The sequence below is a fragment of the Cygnus olor genome, chromosome 2 (genome assembly GCF_009769625.2).
Source record: "Cygnus olor isolate bCygOlo1 chromosome 2, bCygOlo1.pri.v2, whole genome shotgun sequence".
In the NCBI taxonomy this organism is placed as follows: Eukaryota; Metazoa; Chordata; class Aves; order Anseriformes; family Anatidae; genus Cygnus; species Cygnus olor.
The window spans coordinates 33,962,564-33,985,643 of NC_049170.1; the positions used below are offsets into that span (position 1 = coordinate 33,962,564).

The 23,080-nt window shown below is 39.9% G+C and overlaps 1 protein-coding gene across 4 annotated transcripts in view; it reads right to left on the bottom strand.

The window, feature by feature from the left end:
• The window catches only part of RAPGEF5 (Rap guanine nucleotide exchange factor 5), a 161,370-nt gene that overhangs the window by 110,899 nt on the left and 27,391 nt on the right, over positions 1–23,080 (bottom strand). For all 4 annotated transcript variants that reach the window (XM_040547900.1, XM_040547901.1, XM_040547902.1 and 1 more), the window contains exons 2-7: positions 19,477–19,527; positions 18,272–18,378; positions 17,130–17,251; positions 15,431–15,599; positions 9,786–9,852; positions 301–349 (exon numbers count right to left, since the gene is read on the bottom strand). In XM_040547900.1, the coding sequence (XP_040403834.1) occupies positions 301–349; positions 9,786–9,852; positions 15,431–15,599; positions 17,130–17,251; positions 18,272–18,378; positions 19,477–19,527 (565 nt within the window). The remainder of the gene's footprint in view (positions 1–300; positions 350–9,785; positions 9,853–15,430; positions 15,600–17,129; positions 17,252–18,271; positions 18,379–19,476; positions 19,528–23,080) is intronic.

A 23,080-nucleotide genomic window follows, 5' to 3' on the forward strand; every position in this document is an offset into this window, starting at 1 on the left:
TGGTCTTTTATAAAGTGGAAACCCAGAGATAAAGATGACGTTGGCCAGAAAGAGACCCAAGTTCAATTCAACCATAATGTTCAGATTTTATCAACTAGGCCATTAGATGTGACAAGTGAGGGGAAGTAAAACTTCACAGTAATTGCACTGTGCTGTGTACACAGACTCTCCAGTGAGAGAGGAACGAGGTCTGCTATCTTTGCTTCCCAATGTTAATGAGACAGCAGTGAAAATTCAAATACTTCAATAACAAAAGGGAACAATGTTATAAAAACCCCTCTAAAGTCCAATCTGACTCACCTGACTTCCTTGCTTTCAAGGCAATGACAGCAGCCAGCTCCCTCTGTACCTAAAATACCAGGAAAGGAAATGATGGTTATTGTTACTGATACATAGTAAAACAAACAGACACACACACAAAAAAAAAAAAAAAAAAAAAAAGGCAATATTGGTAAGATACAGGCTATCAAGCTTTTGGAGCAGTAAACTGCACACAGAATTATGCAGATAGTTTTGAAACTAAATCACTTTTTCTAGCAAATCTATTTCTTCTTCAGATGGGAATTCTGTGTCTTTTTTTTTTTTTTTTTTTAAACTTTAATTTAATGTAAATACTTCACATTCCTTAGGGAGGTGGGCAATTCAGTAGTCTGACCTGCAATTTATTTGTGCAGCATATCTCCTTCACAAGCACACAGTTAAAGCTTCTTCCTTGCCTTGTTAAATGTTTGCTCTACCTCTACTGAGCACGTTTGTAATGCTGGACTTTTGTGCAACTCCAACATAGGTGCATTTTCCATGCTGAGGTTTGTGGATATAACCAAAGTTCATTTTTGGAGCCTTCAGGAGGGAACAACCTCTCCTAATAGCATGACTGAGTATTTCAGGACCAATATTTAACTTCAAATGAACGGGCAGAAATAGGAGCTATAATGTTTCCACATCTACAGGTTATCTTACTAGACTGTGATGAAATAACCCTGCCTTGCTAGCCAGATCCTTTCCTCAGCCTCCTGCCTCTGCATTCACTTTATTTTCTCTATAATCTCTACACTGTCAGACAGTCTCATTACCCAGCTCAGCCCTACACCCACTTCCCTCTGTAGGTCTGTTCCTTCTTCTATCAGTAAAGTTCCACAGTATGCATTAATTTTATGCTTTGCACTTCTCGCTGCCATCGTCTATCCCCCCTGCAGCTGCCTCAAGTGTTCTACATCTGACCTGCAGCACCCCAGATACTCTCCTGCACACACCACAACTCTTCCCTTCCTCTGCCCTATCCATACTCTCAGGCTCTTTTGTACACCTAGCAGCTTCTTTCACCTTCCCACATTCCCCAAGGCAGCCTGTCCTTAGTCTAACAAAATAACTTTGGGACCCTCCAACTGTTTTTCTAGGGACTGTCTTATCTCTCTGTACAAAGTCTCCTGCACTGCATACCAGCCATCTTGCCTAGCAGACCTATGCACAGCTCAATGCTATTCTGAAGCAGAAGTTTTGGCATACAGTTTCTGAGTGCATCTGAAATTTAAAACATCATTTGCAAGACATTGGGTATGGTCAGAATAAGGCATTAGTCCCACGAAGAGTCCTTGTAGTAATACAATCACTAACAACTGGCAGCATCCCGCTCTCACCACTCAGAAGAAAAGTTTGAAAACATGAACCCAGAACAGTTAATCTTACATTGCTCTGAGCAAAAAGACAGAGTGCAGTGGTTACTAGGAGAAGACAAAATTGCCCAGGACCTCTCAGTACAATGGTAACCCCTGCGTCTGCTGATCAGATACACAGCAGCCACCCAGGAACATGCTCTACATGGAGCAGAAAGCAGTCATACCAGAGGCCACATCCTTCCTCTACTTGCATACTTCCTTCCCTTATGGCAAAGGACAAGGGAGGTTTTTTGCTGCCTTTGCAAGGTACAAGGATATTTTCTACTCCTTGATACTACCCCTTGGAGAGGGATGGAGTTTTCTGCCATTCCAAGCAGGAAAATATGAAGGCAGTGCCACAGATTTCTTAAATGTCGTCCTGTTTCCAGCACAATTGTGCAAGCTGGCAGTATTACCTTCCCTTCCTTCCTTCCTGTACACTCATTCCCATGTCTGGAGAACTGTTAATCATGTTTAATGTAAGCATAAACTGCAAGTATAATGGGAAAGAACATTTGTTTTTTTTTTGGCAAAACAAATTGTGTGCTTACTTGCAGCAATTAATATACACTAGTAATGATATATGCATGCTATCCACAGTTAGAGTGGGATTTTCAATAAAAGCCCAAGTTGTTTCTGAATAACAACACCAGAATATCTCTTGGCTAAACTGCTCAGACATCTCTCCCTTCATTAAACTCAGCAGGAGGTACCAACGTCAATGCCCCAATCCTGGTCTATTCTCTCAGGTTACTGACAGTACAAAACAGTGCACTGATGTCTCTTCTTTATCTTTTAGTGTTTTAAAAATACGTTATCTCAAGATTAGCCTTGGGAGACACTACAATCTGCAACAGTTATAAACATTCCAATTAATCCAATCAAATAGAATTGGAAAAATGCCCTCTTCTCAAAAACAGAAGAAAAAATAGCATTGTGCCATCCAGCGATTATATTTACAATATTACTTTTGCTTATAACATAGTACATTCTAAGTGTTTGAAAGACAGTGCTAATATCACATGCAATAATACAATTTTTCTGTATTTTCTCCACAATATTCAAAATATCTAATTTTTTGCTGTATGCCAAGTGTGCAGCTAGCACTGAATTTGATCTGAGCAAAAACATTAAGTTGGAACAGTAGGAAAAAATGTCCCTCTAGTCTTAATATTAAGCAAATGTTCCTTCACCAAAGGGTTTCATCCTGTCTGTCTGAGCTCCCTCTCATACGATTCACCCAAATCACAAAGAATTGGTGCTGATGAACATCCTTCTGTTTTTGCCTGGTGCCCCTAGATTTCATAATCTATGTGCTTTTGTCTGTTTTAGCGTAAGCATATTTGGCATCTCTGCTGGACATGCAATTCCCATGCATCATTACACTGATGGAAATCTGCGTACAACATTCATTCCTCACTGCACACATGCCACACATTATCATACTTCTTCCTAATAGGATTTCAGTTACTGCCTGTTTGACAAAATCGATAGTTGCGCGTCACATTGCAGATAATAATCTAGACTGAAAGTAAAACATATATTCAAACAAGAGCTATGCCTACCATAATAAATTGAGATATTAAATACAAAAAAAATGGTTTATACATGTAGCTTGTTGCTACAAAGCAAACACTGTCTAAATAGCATCCCGTTTTGAGTAGCAATGCAGATGTCAAGACTGATTCAGCTTAAATGCTAGTTTACCAAAACATGTTTACAGACATATTATACCAGTCAAAAAGAGAACATTGTGTATATGCTGTAATCATATTACCACATCCTGCTAAGTTTTCTTTTTGCAATAAGAAAGAGCAAAAGTATTCACATAAGTACCCACTCATGTTTGCTTGATTAAATACAAATTATATTTTATACGGTGAATCTTCCTACCTTTAAATGGCAGATGGAGATTTCTTAAAAATATATATATATAAAAAAGTAATAATAAAAAAGTCACACAAGTGTGAAACCTGGGGAGCTGGGGTGATGTTTTCATAGGGATCATATGATAATTCAGGTTGGGAGGGAGTTAAGGAGGTCTCTAGTCCAATCACTAGTTTGAAGCAGGGGCAGCTATGAGAACAGACCAGGTTGCTCAGGATTTTCTCAGTCTAATCTTGAAAGCCTCCAACAATGAGGATGCAATCTCTCTTGAAAGTCTGTTACACTGTTGTAGTGTCCTCACAATGAGAAGTTTTCTTTCCTTGCATCCAGTCCGAATCTCTCATTTCAATCAAGCCAAAAGCCCAGCTTCATATCTTTGATATGCTCCCTAAAGGCCCTGGCAGGCTGTTGTTAGGTCCTCTTGAACCCTTCTTCTCCAGGCTGAAGAAGTCCAGCTCCCTCAGCCTCTCCTAACTACACAAGTGTTCCAACCCTAAACACCTTGGCGAACCTTCAATGGACTTGCTCTAGGTTATCAGTGTCTCTTGTATTGAGACCCCAGAACTGCATGCAGTATCTCAACGTGGTCTAAGGAATGCCATTTAAAGAAGGATAATCACTTTCATCACTTTACTAGCTATGCTCCTGTTAGTACACCCCAGGATGCTGTTTGGCTGTCTTTGGTGCCAGGGCTCACAGCTGGCTCACTGGTATCCGCCAGGACTCCCATATCCTTTCCAGCAAAGTTGCTCCCCAGTCAGGCAGACCCTGACCTGAACTTGCGCAAGGGGTTAGCTTGCTCCAGGTGCAGGACTCAGCATTTGCTCTTGCTGAAATTCATGAGGTTCCTGTTGGTCCATTTCTCCAGCATGTCCAGCTCTCTCTGGATGGCAGCCCTGCTTTCCAGCATACAGTCCCCAACTTGGTCTCCTCTGCAAACTCAATGAGCAAGCAAGACTTCATCACCTCTTCCAGGTCATTGACACTTAACAGGACAAACACTAGCCCTGCAGCAACCCTCTGGTTGCCAGCCTCCAGATAGAGTACAGTTTGTCAGCTGTGAACCTCTGAGCCACACCACAGAAGCAGATTTAAACCTGTCTGGTTGTCCAGCCATTCAGACTACAGCTCTTTGCTCAATCAGATAATGACAGGACAAGGGGGAATGGTTTTAAACTAAAAGATTTAGGGGAGATTTAGATTAAAGTTTAGGAGCAAATTCTTCACTCAGAGGGTGGTGAGGCACTGGAACAGGTTGTCCACAGAGGCTGTGGATGCTCCATCCCTGGAGGTGTTCAAGGCCAGGTTGGATGGGGCCCTGAACAACCTGATCCAGTGGGAGGTGTCCCTGCCTATGGCAGGGTGGTTGGAACTAGATGGTCTTTGAGGTCCCTTCCAACCTGAGCCATTCTATGGTGATTCTATACTGTTCTTCTCTTATCCAGGAATCTGGTCGTTTTATCATAGAGTGCATATTTTTGCATCTAGTGGAGAGTGCATACCACCTCTACTTTTTTCTGTCTAGAGCAGTCTTTTGTGAAAGTATTCCATACCTCAGTGTGCTTCAGATCTAGATACAAAGTGGCAATCCTTAGAGAATCTCAAAATGAAATCCTGCAAGAGAAAGCTCTCAGCAGTGGGGTTTTGAAAAAGAGTTTAATTCACTCTTTGCACCTTAAGAAACAAAAGTTTGGTGGACTCTAAACAAATGTAGTACCCGGGTGACTATCTAAAGTACCAGGAAACTGTATTTCCCAGGTGCACTGCATTAACACCCTGATATTCTTTTCTATACTATCACAGGGTGATGTAACAGCATTGCAGAGAAACATTCATAGCCATCCCAAAGTGCTCTGGTTTTAACAGACAGTGCAACAAGATGTTGAATATGAAGCTGCTTTTTGGGACGTGACATGGGATGCATGACAGCTCTGGAATGCTCCTTTAAACCCAGGAACAATCAGTATTTTTTCTTAAAAATTCATTGTTCAGAAGATTATCCAATGCAAACCTATTTCAAATGGCATTTTACACTGCTTGCATGTCAACTGTCCTTGGAGGTTAAGTTTGATGTTGTCAGTGCCTCATTGTAATGGAGCATATGATACGAGCATAAAATTTGATGGGCTCCATTCAGTTACCTTCACTGACTCTGCTTCTTCCACTGCAGAACAAAGCGTAAAGAAAAAATGAGAGCCCACCTAGTTAATTTCTTGTCTTTTGTATCATACTCTGCTCTTCAAAGAGCTGTATTGCATGTTTTATGCACAAATTAAGATGAGAAAGAAACCTCTGCAGTTTTTTTCCTACAGCCTTACTGACTTGGCATCATTTGCCACAGCTATCGCTATTATCTTCTATGATCTCAGTAGCCATTGTTTGAAACCAAAAGTGCATTTCCCTAACTAATCATTTGAGACAGGCTGAATCATCAAAAAAAATGTCAAATTGTGCAGTGAATGCAAAAAGTGGAGTTATACAAAAGAAACAACACCTGGTAACAAAGAACACTAGGGAGTAAGTAATTAGAGAAAGGCCAACAAAGAAAGACAGACCACAGTAAAGAAAAAAAGGTGGAATAAGGAATTTGCCAAACTTGTGCAAGTGCCTGTGTCTGTGCTAGTCACGCTATACACCCTTTATACAGAGTAAATACATTACCATTGCAGCCTAAGATATGAGTATTATTCACAGAAGCAGACTTCCAAAATGAATTACACATTCAGCATCCTAAAAACACCTATTTCTACTGACTGTATGGAGTGCCTTGGAAAACTAGATCAGATGTAGATGTCTGCCATATGGTCACACATATTTAGGTGAAGTGAGTTCCACATTTTACAACAGCAAAAGCTTCTACAGGGATACAGAAATAAAAATTAGACCTTACACGCATGCATGCTTACAAGTTCTCCCTGCCCTTTCAGACGCTAAAACAGTGATTTCTATTTTAGGCACACAGATACTTCCAATGTTGCTCAGGGTGTATCCTCACAATCAGTTTAGTTTTGCAAGTTTGGGAATTTGATCTGCAAAAGAGAAAACCTGACACAGAGGCATCCTCCTGACCTGATACAGAGTGTTGCAGTCCATTAGAAGAAAAACAAAGAGAAATTAGGAGAAACAGTAGTATCAACAGGCTGGTATGCCCTGTTCCCTGTTGGGATTTGAACCTCCATACCTAGAAATACATTAAAAAGTCAAATCTAATCTCCAGCTGCTTTAGTGTTGGTCTGTAGATAAGGTTTTTCACTTCTGAAATGATAGTCTGAAGAGTATTGTGAGCAGGATTCGGAAGTATGGATTCTTCAAGTAAGAGTGGTTTGATTCTACAGAAAATACAAAGATATTCAGTGAGCCAAAAAGCAAGACAGTGTGAACAAGTTTTCAGTCATGGCTAAGAACCTCATGTTTGGTTTCCTGTTCCTCCTCACGGGACCTCTTTTTTCCCCCCAACACAAATTCTAAGGCTGTCAGCTAAAAATATTGAGAACCTATACATTGGTGAGGACAGCACTCTGTGGAACAGTGAAAGTTGAGGGTTCAAAATGTCTTGAGAAACATGAAGACTCTCCATAAAGTCTTAGAGAGTATTTCAGATCCCACCCAATTGGATGGAGGAAAAGGGGGAGAGCAATATTCCATATTATATGCCATTTTCTCTTAGAGGGAGAACGTCATATACAAATGTTAATATTTGAAGGATTCTGCTCCGATCTCAATTTTTTTGTGTGGGTGGTGGTTTTTTTTTTCCTTCCTAGGGTTGGACTAGAAAATCATGAGAGCTTGTAGAGTTTTCTGAAAAGACAGAAAATGCAGGAAAAAAAGATCAGTCTTTTTGACACCACCGTGGCAATGAATGGGCCTCAGGCCATCTGGAAATGCAACTGCCTAATTTTTCTTCAGTTAGTTAGCTACAGTCACAAAACAGCTCATTAAAAATAAAACTAAACTGAACATGTGCCCTGTTGCTGGAAATCACCAAGGATGTAGTTCAAAGTTTTGACCTTGCAAGATAGATGCGAAGTACTCTGAACTCACTGTCAATTACTCACATGTTTAGGGATATGCATTTTCCTCAAGTGTATCCAGCAACAGTTAGATCCAGTGCTTAAACTCAGCAAGTCAATGTGTTTTGTTGAGTACTTCTTTTTCTTAAACTGATAAAAATACATTATTTGAGTTTTGAGAGGTGATGTTTTTGAGGTACAGTGACAATGTTTTATAGAGTTGGTGGGTTTTGAGTGAGTTTTTTTTTTATGTTTTTTTTGTTTTAAAGATATGACTTTGCAATAAGTATTTTTCTATTTTATCTTCCATTAAAGCTAAAAATGGAGGAAATTAAAAAGGGAGGAAACCAAGGTTCTGAGTTCTTTCTTCTCTCAGTGTCAGGGTAAAAAAAAAAAAAAAAAAGGTAGAAAAAAGGAATTTGAATGTAAAGAAAATTTAAAAAATAAAGAATTTACAGGCCACAGAATTTTCTAATCTTACATTTTACATTATTTTTCATAGTGTATTGAGCATTCAAAACCACTTATCTTTATGAAACTTAGTACAACTTCGCCTTCCTTTCCCTTTTTCAGAGTTTCATCATATTACTTTATTCACTTTACTTAAAATAGCTCTTTTCCTCATGTTTTTCTTCATGGAAACTTCTTCACCCTGCCTGGTTCACTGTCATCTCAGTACCTTCTCAGGTACAGAAAACAGAACTAGCACTAATTCTAAGTTTTGTTAATATTATGATTTAGAGGTGTGATGTTTGTTGAACCTTATGATCACAGAATTGGCTGAGACTGAAAGGCACCTCTGTAGGTCATCTGATCTGCTCCCCTGCTCAAAGCAGGGTCAACTAGAACAGGTTGCACAGGACCATGGCCGGTCGAGTTCTGAGTAATTCCAAGGATGGAGAGTCCACAACCTCTCTGGGCAACCTCTTCGGATGTTCAATTACCTTCAGAGTAAGGAATTTTCTTCTTATGTCTAAGTGGAATTACTTGAATTTCAATTTGTACCCACTGCTTCTTGTCCTGTTACAGTACACCGCTGAGAAGAGGTAGCTCTGTCTTTATTCTGTTTCATCAGGCATTTATACCCACTGATAAGATCCTCCTAGAGCCTTCTCCAGTCTCTCCTAGTTCTCTCAGCTTTTCCTCTTATGTCTGATACTCTAACCCATTTATCATTTTATCATTTTCATGGTCATTTGTAGCATGCATCCCAGTATGTCCATGTGTTTCTTGTACTAGGAGTCCAAAACTGGACCCAGCACTCCAGATGTGTCTCACCAGTGCTGACAGGAGGGGAAGGATAACCTTCCTTAAGCTGAAGGCTAACACTTATCCTAATGCAGCCCAGGAGGCAGTTGACTTTCTTGGCTATGATGGCACATTGCTAGCTCGTATTCAACTTACTGTCCACCACAAACCCTTTTCTGAAAAGCTGGTTTTCAGCCAGTCAGCCCCCAGCCTGTACAGGGCCACAAGGTTATTTCTCCCCTGATGCAGGACTTTGCATTGCCCTTTGGTGAAAAGAGATTCCTGTTGGCCCATCTCTACAGCCTACCAAGACCCTTCTGAATAGCAGCACACTCCTCTGCTGTATCAACCATTCCTCCCAGTTTTGCATCACCTGCAGACTTACTGATGATACGCTCTCTCCCATCATCTAGGTCATCATATTACATGAGATCAAGTGAATCTAGTTTAACTTTCTGAAGTCCAGTCTTCTTCTTAGAACAATGATTTTACATGATAAGCAAGATGCACCAAACTCCCGCACAGAAAGGAAAATGTGTCATTTATTATGATGGAGTTTACTGAGGCTAAACACGGTTGGGAAGCCAAATCCCAAAATAACCCAGCTGAGATTCCTCAGAACTTATGACTCTCCCCTTGTCCCCCAGCTCATCATTGTGTTCACACCGATGTTCACTTGACCAAAAGGATCTGAGTGCAAGCTAGCTGGCAGAAAAATCATCGTGATCCTCTAAACTGGTATTTCCCAGTTATATTTCCAGTTCTTATTATAAAAAAACAGACAGCAGTGATCCTTCCTTGGACTGATTTTAATAGCTGTAGAGTTACACGCTAAGACGTAAAGCTTCCTCATTTCAGTGCCAAAAAATAGTAGTTTGCATTATAAACACCTGCTCACTAAGACTTGGCTCTTTAATTTGAAAGGATCCAAAACATGATAATGTTTCAAACATGATCAGTACAAACTTTGATGCAGTGACCTTACCGCAGAAGTGAGACGAGCAAGAATTTCAGCATTGGTTTCTGCCGTATCTTCTATTTTTTGATCAGGCCTTAAAAATAAAAATAAGATTATATTATTTCTTTCATTCTGTTTCAACATCTTTTGATTCCTGGAAAGCACAGAACTATGTGGCCACGGGCACTAATGTAAAAGGGCTTTTGAGGTTCTGCATCAAAAAGATGACTGCAACATGACAATAATTAATTGTGTCAGGAATGACAGAGTATACTCTTTGTCCCTTGCTGTCAAGAACTCTTTTGATTGAATTGTTAAAACAGTGAGAGAATTCTTCAGCTACAAAAACATGACGAAGAACTGAAGAACGCGGGACCTTTTTGACTCATCATTGCTTATTTGAATGCATATTTTGCTCTGCTAAAATGTACACCATCAACAGAGCAAAGAGTTTTCCATCTGCCTGCTAACGAGCTTTGCTCAGCTGTGGAGCAACACCTTCAATAGAATGCATGCTCACGTAGATAAAAGCGGGCAACATCAAAATCAATACAGGACATATGAAGTTTGATATTTAAAAAAAACACATGAAAAGAATACATGTAAGAAGCTATAAATTAGCAAACTAAAGCAACACCTGAGAACACTATTAGGTTGCACTGACATTAATTCACGAGACAGAGGGACTTTGTGTCTTTACAAAAATGGGGCACTGCAGGAAGAACCCTTCTAGAAGCTGTTATAGAACTCTGGCCCACATGGAGTAAGCCACACTAAAGCTGCTGTGGGATAGAACTGTTTTTCTTTAAAACAGTCTAATTTCCAGCAGTAAACCACTTGTGAGCCTTTCAGAACAAAACAGAACAATCGGAAGAAAGATACCAATATGATAGGATTATTACTATGGAAAGAAAAAGAAAAAACTCTTGAGATTTTTACTTTTCATGATTTTCAAGAAGTGTGGTGTGCCAGGAAACCAAGCAGATATGCAAAACTCCAGCTGCTGTAATAAGTATAAATCCCAGGTATTAACAGAAGCTTCTATCTTTGGCTAAATTATTTAATTGTTCACATGACTTGATGTGTTTAGGGAGAGAGCTGGTAATGTCTGGAATATACAGCTGGTGTATTTGTGGTTCTTACATCCCATGTCCAAAATTTTCTTTACCAGATTAAAAAATTAAGGTCAGAAAGCAAAGAATGACACATTTATTTGTTTGGGGGCAAGCATATTCAAAACACAATGGTAATTTGGATTAGAAATCACAATTACTTTCACAACTGCCCATCCTATTTGAAGGAAAATGTGATTTAACATTTTAAGTGTTATAAACTACCCAAAAGAAATAAACAGTTCTGTTTGCAGAGTCTGATTCGGTCTCTCTATAATTTGGAATGAGATGAAAATAGCTGACCTCTTTAGATGCCTACATTTACCTACACATCTGATCTCTTTGATCTCTCAGAACCAGGAGAAGACCAGGTTCTTCTGAATTGGAGGCAAAAGGCAGCAGCTTGGTACACAGACACAGCTATAAGCCATAAGCCCAGAACAGCATACAGCACAGCTATTTCCATCTTGGGCTTTTAATCACTTCATCTTCTATTTTAAAATACTCCCAGTATTCATCTGCATATGCGCATCAAACACTTATGGAAACACTAATGTACTAAAAACTATAGTAAGCTTTCCAGAATCAGAGAGGAAGTGTATTTTGATAACCAAGCTAATGGAAAAAATAAGACAGAATGGATACTGAGAAACAGAATCAGGACAGTTAGCAATTTTTTATTTAAAGGGACCAACCAAGATTAGTAGGGCTAGTACTGAACAAGGGATACAAAGCCCAGACAAACAAGCCTAATACCTGTACGGCTCAGTATAGGCACACTTGAGCAGAGCAAAATGCAGAGATGCTTGCCTTAGATCTTCAGGCAGGCAGGACAGGTAGGCACAATTATTACTATGTGACACCTGAAATCAAATACATTGCTTCCTGACCTGCTGACAGAGGAAGCAATACAGCTGTGCCCACAGTCCCGTGCCCAGACAGCACCTCCAATAACCGATGTAGGGCCACATGTACTGTACGCTGGCTTTACAATCCACCTACAATGCAAATAAGAGACCCAAGGATATCTGAGGGCAATTCGCATTCAGCAAAAGCTTTCCAGGAACTTCAAAAGACACTGACTAAATAAATATCCCATCCTGAACATTTGCATTAAAAACAATTTACTTAGAAAAAGAGGTTACTTATCTAAATAAATGTGTATTATTTTCAGACAGAAGATACAAAATATAGTATAAAACTTCTGGAAAGAAAATAAACAATATAATATAAAGGACAAAGAGTCCCCTATTAACATTCCTTCAAATAATTACAAAAATCGTTGGATATATTCCAGTAGCCTGGGCACCCAATGCATTCTAGAAATGTAGCACTGGGAATCAGGTGTTGGTATAAACACCCCCATTTACTAAGAAGGAACTAGAAGCACATAAAGATTAAATGTCTGATACAATGCCATTGCAGTCACTGGGAAAGAATTCAGGAGGCATTGGATGAGAGCCTAAGTGACTGCTCAAGGCTGCAAGGAAGTCCATGGCAGGGCTCTGAATACAGATCTTTTGTTCCCATGCTAAGCCAATGTTCACTTCTTTTCTATTCAAGTAGAATTTGGCTGTGATTACCATCGGGTGTTTAATGACCCCAAGAGGCCTCAGCATCAGTCCCACCTCATCTGGCAACATCTACAGTGGCTCTGTGTTGTGAAATACAGATAATAACATCAGCCCTCAGTTTAGCACAAGCTACTGAAATATCCTCCAGACCTGTCTTGTTTTCCATGGGAGATTCCTGCCCAATGCCATGTTTAATACAGGCAATTTGACACTGTCAAAGGGCAACAGGAAGCATTTCCTCGGGAACTGCAAGCACACCTCAGCATGCAGAGTACTATTTTAATTGCTGAACTTAGTCCAGCATTATTTGGAAATACTGTTAATACTGCCCAGAAAAAACACAAATCCATTCAAAAAATAAAAATTTAAAAAAAAAAAAAATTTACACAGCAAGGCAGGACCAGAGCCCTGCCTCTTTCCAGAAGAAGTGCTGAAGGAAGTCTCCAGAGCTGCTGCTGTCTAATCAAGTCTACAGGCAACTGCTGGGTGAGCAGGTGCATGGTACTCCAGGGACCCACCAATGCACCCAGAAGCCCAGGCAAGTGCAGGACTACTGCCCGCCAGCTGCAGGGGAGACAGCTCATCGAGTACCTGGGCATTCTGTGAGATGCCCAACATTGCCTCCTGGTACACAAGCAGGCGGTTACTTCTGATGAAGAAGGAAAACTAATTAATGCGTTAAGAATTTCTCTGTCCCTGTGTACATTTGGAATTAATGCTAACAGTACATTTGGAATTAATGCTAACAGTACAGACTATTAGAAAACGCAACAGAAAAATGAATACAAAAATATCAAAGTACAAGGAAGACAAATCATCTAATGGTACGAAAAACAACTTATAAATTTATCTGAGAGGATGAACACTCATTGCAAGGAAGGGTTTTTAGAATCGCTTCTTTCTTCATGAAGAAAGAATATATGGGTTTATTTTAACTTGGTGAGATAACTAACACACACTTCATCACATCTATTTCCTTTCAGATAGTGTTTTAGCAGTTCATTACTTGCATCAGGCATAGAGAATTTTGAAACTGGAAAAGCCTCCTTTGCCTTTAATATTGCTTTCCCTGGAGACTATAACATTACTTAAAATTCAGCTCCTTCAATATGTATTTTTAAAAAGGCACCCTCACAATCTCCAAAAAAATAATTCTTCAGTGACAATGTTCCCAAAAGGAATCCAACTTTGACTAAAATTTGAATAATGTGAGCAGGAAGGAGCTGGAAAGGTACATTAATGAATAATTGTTCGTTTCATGTAGCAGGGAGCAGCCTCCACTCGAAATGACAGTTTCACTGGAACAATGAAATAGCAAAGCAGACTGTAAAATAGGGGAACTCTCTGGCCAAGGTCACCATGCATGACACATTTTTAACTCAGAACCTGAAAAGTCTTCAATCTACTCTCTTACCCAGTCAGCATCCTTCATGTAACAAATCAATACAAACTATCTGGTTTGTGTTTTTGATGCAAAGCCTTTGTACAGGTAGTCATGAACCATGAAAAGTGACCTGATTTGCAGTGAAAATGAGGAAAACCACAAATTCCCACAGAAATAAGGATGAAATCGCACCAATATTTAAGGAAAGGCCAAACTGTTTAATGCCATAGTAGGCTGGAAGACAAGAATTTCTATTTCCAAAAATATTCAAAGATTTTGTCCCATATGAGTCATCTGCTTAGAAGATCACGTTCAACCCCCTGTTTTTGCCAATTTGAGAGCCTTGTCACTTGTCTACACTCACTCAAGCTGACCAAATAAATGTATTTTCAAGGGAACCCCCACACCAGAACTGCCCATTTCCTGTTGGTAAGGGCAGTCAGCAAGAGATCAGGGATGATCCCTGACTTGCAGGTAGGGATCAAGTTTCTGACCTGAGCCACATAGAGAAGTCACTGAGATTTTTTTCAGCCAGCTCACCACACTTAAGATTCAGACTGAACATCTGAATTTAAGTAACTGGAATTAAGACACTTCAGCGACTTTGCCTTTATACTCCTTTAAAAGATTTCTGTTAGACATATATTTGAGAGAATGTGGTTTTTTAAATCTACTGTGTAGAGAAGAAAAATACAGGCAGAAAAAAGTTTTGTCTTTGGCATCAAAGAAAAAATAATCCTCCTGCTGCCAGAGTAATAATTCTCCACAACATAAGTATCATGTTTAAGGCTTCATCACGCTAGTGACAATGAAAGAATTTAACCCAACTTGTCTGTGCTGGCCAGCTTCTGCAGCTTTGCCAAGGCATGAGAGGTCACAAGCCTCCAGACCTCACTGATGTCTTTTTTTTCCTCTGTATTTTGGCCTCTCACTGTGGAACAAGCAAGTATGGTTTCTTTCTAGCTGCTCTAAATAGACAATGTTTAGAGTGCAGCTGTATCAGCACAGAGGGTACGTTAACAACCAAGAGTCGGATATAAGAGCAGATATATGGGAAGGAAAATTCTTAAATGGCATATTCTGCATGAGGAATAGCAATGAGAGACTACAGGGCTCTGACAAACACACAACAGCAAACTAAAAATCAGACAACTGAAGCTACCACATTCCTAGTCACCCTTTCTATCCATCTGATCGCTGACCTTCACCCAGGAAAAGGGTATCTGGTCTACTAGTCAATCAGCTATGCAGCATGTCTGCTGCCAAATTAGTGCCAAACCTCCAAATGCAAGAGGAGACCCCCAAAAAATAAAGCAACTTGCCCAGGTAAAAGAGCAAGCCACAGGCAGCAAACTAGTACATAAGAACCACAGTATCTCAACAACCCCAAGCTGAGTGCCCTCATTTATCTAGCACCCCTGACTTTCTCAGATACTAGTCACAGTGCAGATCACAGAAAAGCCCATCTCTTCAAAGTTTGGCAACCTTGTAAAGAAAGCTGACTCATTTGCATGGTAGCTGGGGCATAAACAGTGTCATTATAAGCCAGCCACTTACAAAACAGTCAGCAAAAGTTTAAAACAGCTGCAGATGCCTACTTACAGATTGCACATGTCAATCCTGGGAGGAGCCAATGGCAGTAGTTGAAGTAGGAGCTTTACACCATTCTTCCAGCCTTCCTCTTTCTCAAATTCACAGAAAAGGTAGGTACATTCATCTGCTGAGAACTGGTAGAAAGCATGAGCATCTTGAAAATAGAGTTGTCTGTCCACTGTTAAAAAAAAAAAAAAAAAGAAAGAAAGAAAGAAAGAAAAAGATGTCCTTTAAACCTTTTACATTTGAAGGCTCTGTGTCCCTAACACCTTCTGTATTGCATCCGACTTTAATTCTGAGTTGCACCACCACACAGGGCAAAAGAATCACAAACAGTATAGAAGCAATCCTGCCCTCTAGTATTAATTCAATGCATCCAAACAGAACAATACCAAAAACGCAGTGTGAAGATCTCCAGGTTCCTGAGATTCAAGCATTAAGATTGCTGAGTAATCAATTTTGAAATCAGTTTGGAATTAGGGGGTTTGGCTGGAAAAGAAAAAAACTTTCCCTCGTCAAATTTCTGAGCTTTGATTTCCATTAGTTTCTAATCTGTTCTTGCTAACGGCCAGGCACTGGTGAACAAAGTTCAATAATGCAGATTAAAAGGGTACACCAGGCTAAAAAAAACAATAGAATTTTTCTAGTTTGAAAAAGAGTTAGAACAGTTTCATGTCTAACATTGTATTCATAGCACACTCAGAGATTCACCACTTTTAAAGCCACTCAGCTGATGCTTAGCACATCTTTATCCCAGCCTCTGCACAAATTCAAGGATACTGGTTCTGTAGAATAAAGCCAGGTAAGACAATGTAGTGTTATGAAGAGCCCTCATCTTCTCTGGCATAACTGGGATTGAACTGGGTTCAAACAACAGGTTCCAAAGCCAAAAGCACAAGTTCCTACTGGGGGAGTCACTGAATCCTTGCTGATGCCGCATTATCAGGCACACCATCAGTGTAGCTGTAGCAGCAGAAAATCTTGAAGTATACTCAGTGTCAGCTTGCACACAGAGAAGTCTCCCACAGCATCTCACAGTCTCACAAGGAGGAAAGGGAATTGTGTAACACAGACCCCAGGGCTGGGAATGCACTGAGTTAAGCTATGCAAGTAGTAACAGCTACAGTGCTACTGTAGTCCCTCAGGTTTTCAGATGTTGGTTATCTGTGTGGTTATCACCAATGACATCATTTGGACCAAACCCTTAAACCTGGGGTGGAAGGGGAGGCAGCTGGGAAGAACCTGGCATGACAGCCACTTCAAGGAGCAGAATGGTCTCGCAATCCATTGTGTTCTAAAACTATGGAAAACAGAGAGAGGAAGGGGAAATCGCTAATTGCTAGAGAAGTCATCTGGCGAATCTGTGATCTGCAGTGACTAAACAGCTGCTGTCTTCTGAAAAAACTGAGAGGTTGAGGAGAGGGAAAAAAAGGCTCGAAGAGACACACTATCTGTAACTTGGCGGTAGGCAATTGCATTTGCAAAAGCAAACGGAAGGAACTTGCCTAAAAAGAGAGATTCATCTTTGACATTTATGAAATGAAAGGTCACAGAGGTAAACCTACCAAAGAGGTAGTAAAATAAACAAGTGTAACTAAAAATGGATCAACTTGCTTCCCCCCCCCCTTCTTCCTCTCCCATAAAAAAAAAAAGAATATTACCACATGCAGAAGAAACTGATAGCCTTCCTTATGCTATCAACACTGACCTGATAATATAATGCCCATATCCAGAAGCAGCTGCCACACTCCAACTGCTGTAGATCTGCACTTAACAAATGGGCAGTGCTCCAAGAGCCAGTCTACCAGTTCTGATCCAACACAGCTTCTCCTGAAAATAGACAAAGCATTTCTGTAGTATAAGATGCAATTAAAGTTAAAATGCAAATTTTATAAAACAGTTTTTTTGTAGTTTTGTTTGTGTGTTAGATTTTAAAGAGGTAATCCTTTTGTTCAGCAGAACAAACCCTTTGTCTCAATTACTGTTTTAGGTAACCCTATTCATTTCAAGGAAAGGAATTATTCTGGCAAGTCTCAGGGGCATGCCCCTACTTACAACAAGGAAACTCATGTTAGATGAGTAAGTTCCCTTACATACCTAATTCATGTAACACACTTCACAATATAAAATATTTTTATCACTTTGTGCTGCATATAGTCATCCGGAGACACATAAGAACTAAATAAAATCCAGCTTTTAGCCTCAGGATTTTATCTCCTTTCAGCTCATAGGCATAAGCAACACAGCTACACAACATACATGCAAGATCTTGAGTGTTGCTCTAGGATATACTTCATCTTGCACATGATTGTTAAACTTTTCTTTTTAATTCTTAAAAAAAATTGTAACTTCTTCCTCAAATGTGGATATAAATAAATGGTGTTACAATCGAGACCCACTTATTTTGGTATAACTAAAAATAGCATTTATTCTGTAGTGTAACAAATCGAAAATCACTTCATTACTGAAATATTCCATAAATTACATGCAAAAATAAAGTCACTGTGTAACTAAATCCTAGGAATCCAATTAACCTCTTCTATAACTCCAGACCAGGACTGAATTCACCATTCTTTTCAGCAAAATAAACACCATTTTATATGAAACTGTAAGGAATTAAATTAATGGACATACAGACAGGCAGGCCATCACTGCTTTCTAAAAACCGACAAGGTGACATAAGAAAAAATATTAAAATACATGAGGTTTTTAATTTTTTTAAGCAAATATTTTAGTTTCTTAGTAACACACACAAGATCTTACTTAGAATTTAGTCTCTTTTCAAATAAGGAGATAGACAAATACAAATAAAACCCATCCAGTTGATTAAAATGAATGATCTTGGGTTACCTGCAAATTCCAGTAAGGTACACCCGGTCTTTAATCAGGTCAGAAGCTTGTAGTGTGAAAATATTCCTGAGAGCTCTTCCAGCACAGGAGGAACTTTCTCCATAAATCTGAATGAAAAGAGAAATAGAAAACTAACAAACAGGGATTTATTCCCATTGCAATAAATTGCCCTGCCACTGTCCCCTCCCTCCCTCTGAGCTATGACTTCTCCCCTGATAAATGACTAGCAAACTGTCAAAGCCTCATGGAAAATGCACCCCAACTTCTGCCATACCTATTGTCATCACTGATTGCCTCCATGGGCCAGATGACTTTATGTCTGCCTAGAAAAGCAGAGATTTTACTGTCTGTCAATTTTACCTTTGAACAACAGATGCACCAAAATTAAAACAAAAATTATTCTATTGAAAAAGAAAGACTTAACATTGCAAAACCATAAAGAGAGTTGAAACCAAAATTATTCCACGTGTATTTGTGTTAAATAATTGAATACATGCTAAAATGCCATTTTATAGGGTTTTTTTCCATTTTGTTTAGGAACTTTGTGGGTATTCTGTAACAGCTACAGGTCAGATCATTTGCACCCTGCTGGGAGAATGGCTACAGGTTTTGGTTCCCCCATGCCTATCTGTACTTTACACCTTAAGGCTGCAGATGGGTCTATCAAAACAGGACATAATTCCATCTTTCCTAAAAAGGTGTTCCACCTGGGTTCCACAGATTACTTACTGACAAGTTTAACTCAGGCGTACATTTTCACATTTCTTCCCAATACCAACAAAACACAGCAGTAACACGAACAACTAATTTGAAAGAAAAAGCATGCCACAGTTTCACCTCTTTTGGTTCTTTTGTTTCTGAATCTTTCAAGGAATAAAAAAAATAATCCTGAGACAGTGAAGTCACATGAGGTACAAAAATAGAGTTCTCACACTCTGAAATACTGAAAAAATAAATTAAACTGTGAAAATAGTGTAAATGGATAGGAAGCAAGTTCACATCAGACTTCACAACAATTTTGCTGGCAAATTCAGTAACAGAAATTAACAATTTCTAACACAGAGATTGTAATTTGTTAACTGGATTTAACTGCAGGCCACATCTAGAAGTGTCTTCAAAACTATGACTAAGGGGTTGAAATAAAGCAAAGATGTTCCTAATATGCTGCTATATGAAATGGAATTAAAATGAAGCTTGACATGTACCTTGTTTGAAGGAGTTTCCAGGTATGGATTTGAAATTCTTCTGGACAGGGTCTGTAAGACAGTTTGGTAGAGCTTTAGTTTTGTTCTGTTTTTTTGTATTAAAAAAATAAAATAAAATAAAATAAAATAGCTGCAATCTAGGTCTTTTAGCTATTCGATATAAGTAAGAAGAATTTATCAAGTCATCTGAGTAGTCTAGGTAAGTCTCCAACTAAAACATTTCACATTAGGAAAAAAAAGCTTGGTAAACTCACTTCTGAGTTGTTTGCTACATTTACTCTGGATCTAGAAAAGGAGATTAGCAATAAGGCAAATTCTGAAGAATTATTTGGGTGAGGAAGGGACAGAAATGAAAATGAAGAGTTTCAAGATAAACCTACAAAATGTGAAGTGAAAAAACAGTATCATGAAAGCAGCGTGTACTAGAGGAGGGAAAATGTAATTATGTGGGCCCTAATACCTCTTAAAACAAACTAACAATTCACTAAAGACACCTTAGGGTCATAGAACTTCTCAAGGAACACCATTCTTCTTAAATGAAATTCTTAATTACAGGGAAAAAATATTACCTTGTATTGGGATAAATGAGGAATTAAAAGGTGACTACTAGGAATGTATCGTTGCTCTAATGGACATTAGCATTACCTTTGTCATACCACGTGTTGCACTGGTAACAGCATCTCAGAAATGGATGCTCCAAAGTTAGAGGGGATTCAGACAATGATATTACTGGGAATAATAAAGGATTTGGATTAAATATAAGATTAGAAGAGAAAGAAAAGATTATGATTAGTAACCTTAAAAAGGAGAGATTAATTACAAGAGAAATAATGCCATTATAAAAAATAATGAAATAGCACAGAGAAAAGACAAATTTTCTGTTCCCTGTTTTATATAATGTGAGAATAACAGATCACTCTGTGAAATTAGAGAGGTTTCATATTTGGAGATAGAAAGAAAAATGACAACTCTTTACTGCTGGGAAATGCAAGTGCCAAAATCTTACTGATGTCCAGTAAAGACTGTTGATTCAAAGTTATAAAATTAACAGTGGAATTCTGGAGATAAACATCCATACAAGAGTCAGGTTATCTCATCCATATTCACCATGGTACTTCCATATCTTGTCAGTGTTGAAAGACGTGACCTGGCCTACTCTGATGCTTACCGATAATTTCTATCTCACTACGAGCCGTACAACACACAAATAAACACTGCCTAAAAGAAGCCTGGAACTGGAACAGAAGAAATCGTGCAGGTGCACTGGCAGAACAATAGGAGGATTGTGTGGTGCTTGCTTACATTATTCCAACTTGCAGGCAAGATAATTAATTCCTCACTTTGAGAAGGATCCAATTCACACATGGTACATTATAATCACAGGAAAATCATCCTTCACACACCATAAGAATTACAGAATCCGTATTTCAGTAAGGCCACCTGCTTTCCACCCTTCCCCCCGTATTCATAGTACCGTATTTTTAGAAAGGGAAGGGAAGTGACAAGGAACCACAGAAGTATCAAACAGTGTTTACCCTTCCATGCCCATCAAAAATGCGAGTGTAGTTCCATGCATAACAGCAGACCCATACGGAAATACTGTAACATAAAAGCCTCATTCCCCTTGCCCATACCGAACAAATGTGTCATAAGACCGCAACGTTGCCTCTGGCCCCACTTACTCTTTCTAGCAGGCACGTCATTAACACCTCGATGCTGCAGCAGCTTTACATACCGAGGCTTCAATTGATTTGTGTCCAAGCTTTTCATTCAACAAGCCTCATTACAGCAGCACGGTCCAAGTTCAGACATCGATTTCACCCCTCCCTGCAGGCTGGCGCTAACGCTGTTATCATCCGCAAGCCAATTCCAGTGATTCTGGTGAGAACGACAACCCAGCGGTCTGGTTTTGTGAGGTGAAGTGAGTTGAGATCCCCTGCCTCTGCTGGGCTCTCACCACTGACCTCGTGCCACCCATGTCACTTGTCAGTCCAGCTTACTAAAGAGGAGGGCAAAAACTCAGTAAAAAAAGACTGGAAATAAAGGTATGGCATTTCAGTAAGTTGGAGCAGCTCTCAAAGTGTTGGGTGAGCTCCAGAGCCAGTGTAAGGCTGCATAGGAGGGTCAGTAGAGATGAGGGGAAGGAGAACAGAGAAGGGCAGCAAGAGCTCCCCTGTCTGGCAGCAGGGAGCCTGACTCACTCAGGAGCCGGGGGACCCCCAAGCTGGGTCTGCACGCACCCCAGTACCTCAGACACAATGTGTGTCCAGTCGTGTTTCATCTGGACCTGCAGTTGCTCTCTCTGGGCTAATTTCAAGTGAAACTGGTACCTTTACAGTTCCTGCTTCATATCTGTTTTAAGAGGCTGAACTAGGTCCAAATTTGTCACTTTCTAGAGCTTGCTGCCCTAACACCGAGATAACTAGTCTTGTTTATGCAGCACACATCAGTAGGCACTAATTACATCCTATGAAGTGAAAAAGCATCAGGCAGTAAAACTTTGACTTCCAATTCAAAGTCAGACATTCTTTTGGGTTGCACTTACTAAGCCACTACACGCAACAAAAAGAGTCGGTTCACAAAACAGAGAAAATGGCCATGAGGGCATTTTCCCTTTTTCCACCAAACCACAGAAGACCTACAACATCATGAAAATTGAAATCACGTTGCCCACTTTGGCATGTACTCAGCTGTCAGAAGATGGCTGGAGCTATTAATTACTTCTAAAGAATCTGTAAAAGGTGACTCAGGTTGAAAACTAATAGAGCAAAAAAGTTTTCTAATTTACCCTTCAAACCACATGGTGCTAGTTTTGGTGCAGGGGAGAGAGAAGGAATTCACAGCCCTGAAAGAGGAGAGGGAGAGACAGGACAACGGCTTCTTTTGGTGGTAGCCTGAACCCAGATCAGCCCAGAGCAAGCATAAAAACAGAGCCTAAGAGAGTACATATATGCATGTCAGGCAGGAACCTACATACCTGAAATTCTACAAAGAAAATAGAAGTTGCGTAGGAGAGCCACAAGACCCCCAAAGAAGTGGTGTTCCGGAATAGAATAAAGAAAAGTAATCTCTCCCGTTGATGCTAGCAAGGAGGAAGCACCACTCCTCCCTGAAGGTATTTAGTAAATACAGGCTGCTTTTCCCAAATGACTCCCCACCACCACCACCAATTCAAAACACATTTGCAAATAACTCTTAGAATGAGCCAAAACATGCTTTTAAAGCAAATTCATTAGCCGTCAAGCGAACAACTTGTCCCTAGTGACAACCACCTTGGAAGAGGCACCAGGGCCTGTGCCAAGACGCTCTGCCAGCTCAAGGAGAATCTGCGCCAAGCCACGAGGTGGGGAAGAGATGGGGATGTGGTGGCACCTTTGGTCCTGTGATGGGGAAGGAGCAGGCCCAGAGTGCTGGGTGCCCACTGGGAGGGCTCTACTATAATACATGAGCAGGTATACACGGGGGGGCTTCAGGTTCCCCATAGGGGAAGCAAGAAGGAGGGTACAGGGAGATGCACCTTGGACTACGTGATTATGAAGTACAAACAGGGCATGGGGCTGGCAGCCCAGCTTGGGGACACGGCCTACGTGGGATAGGATGTCAC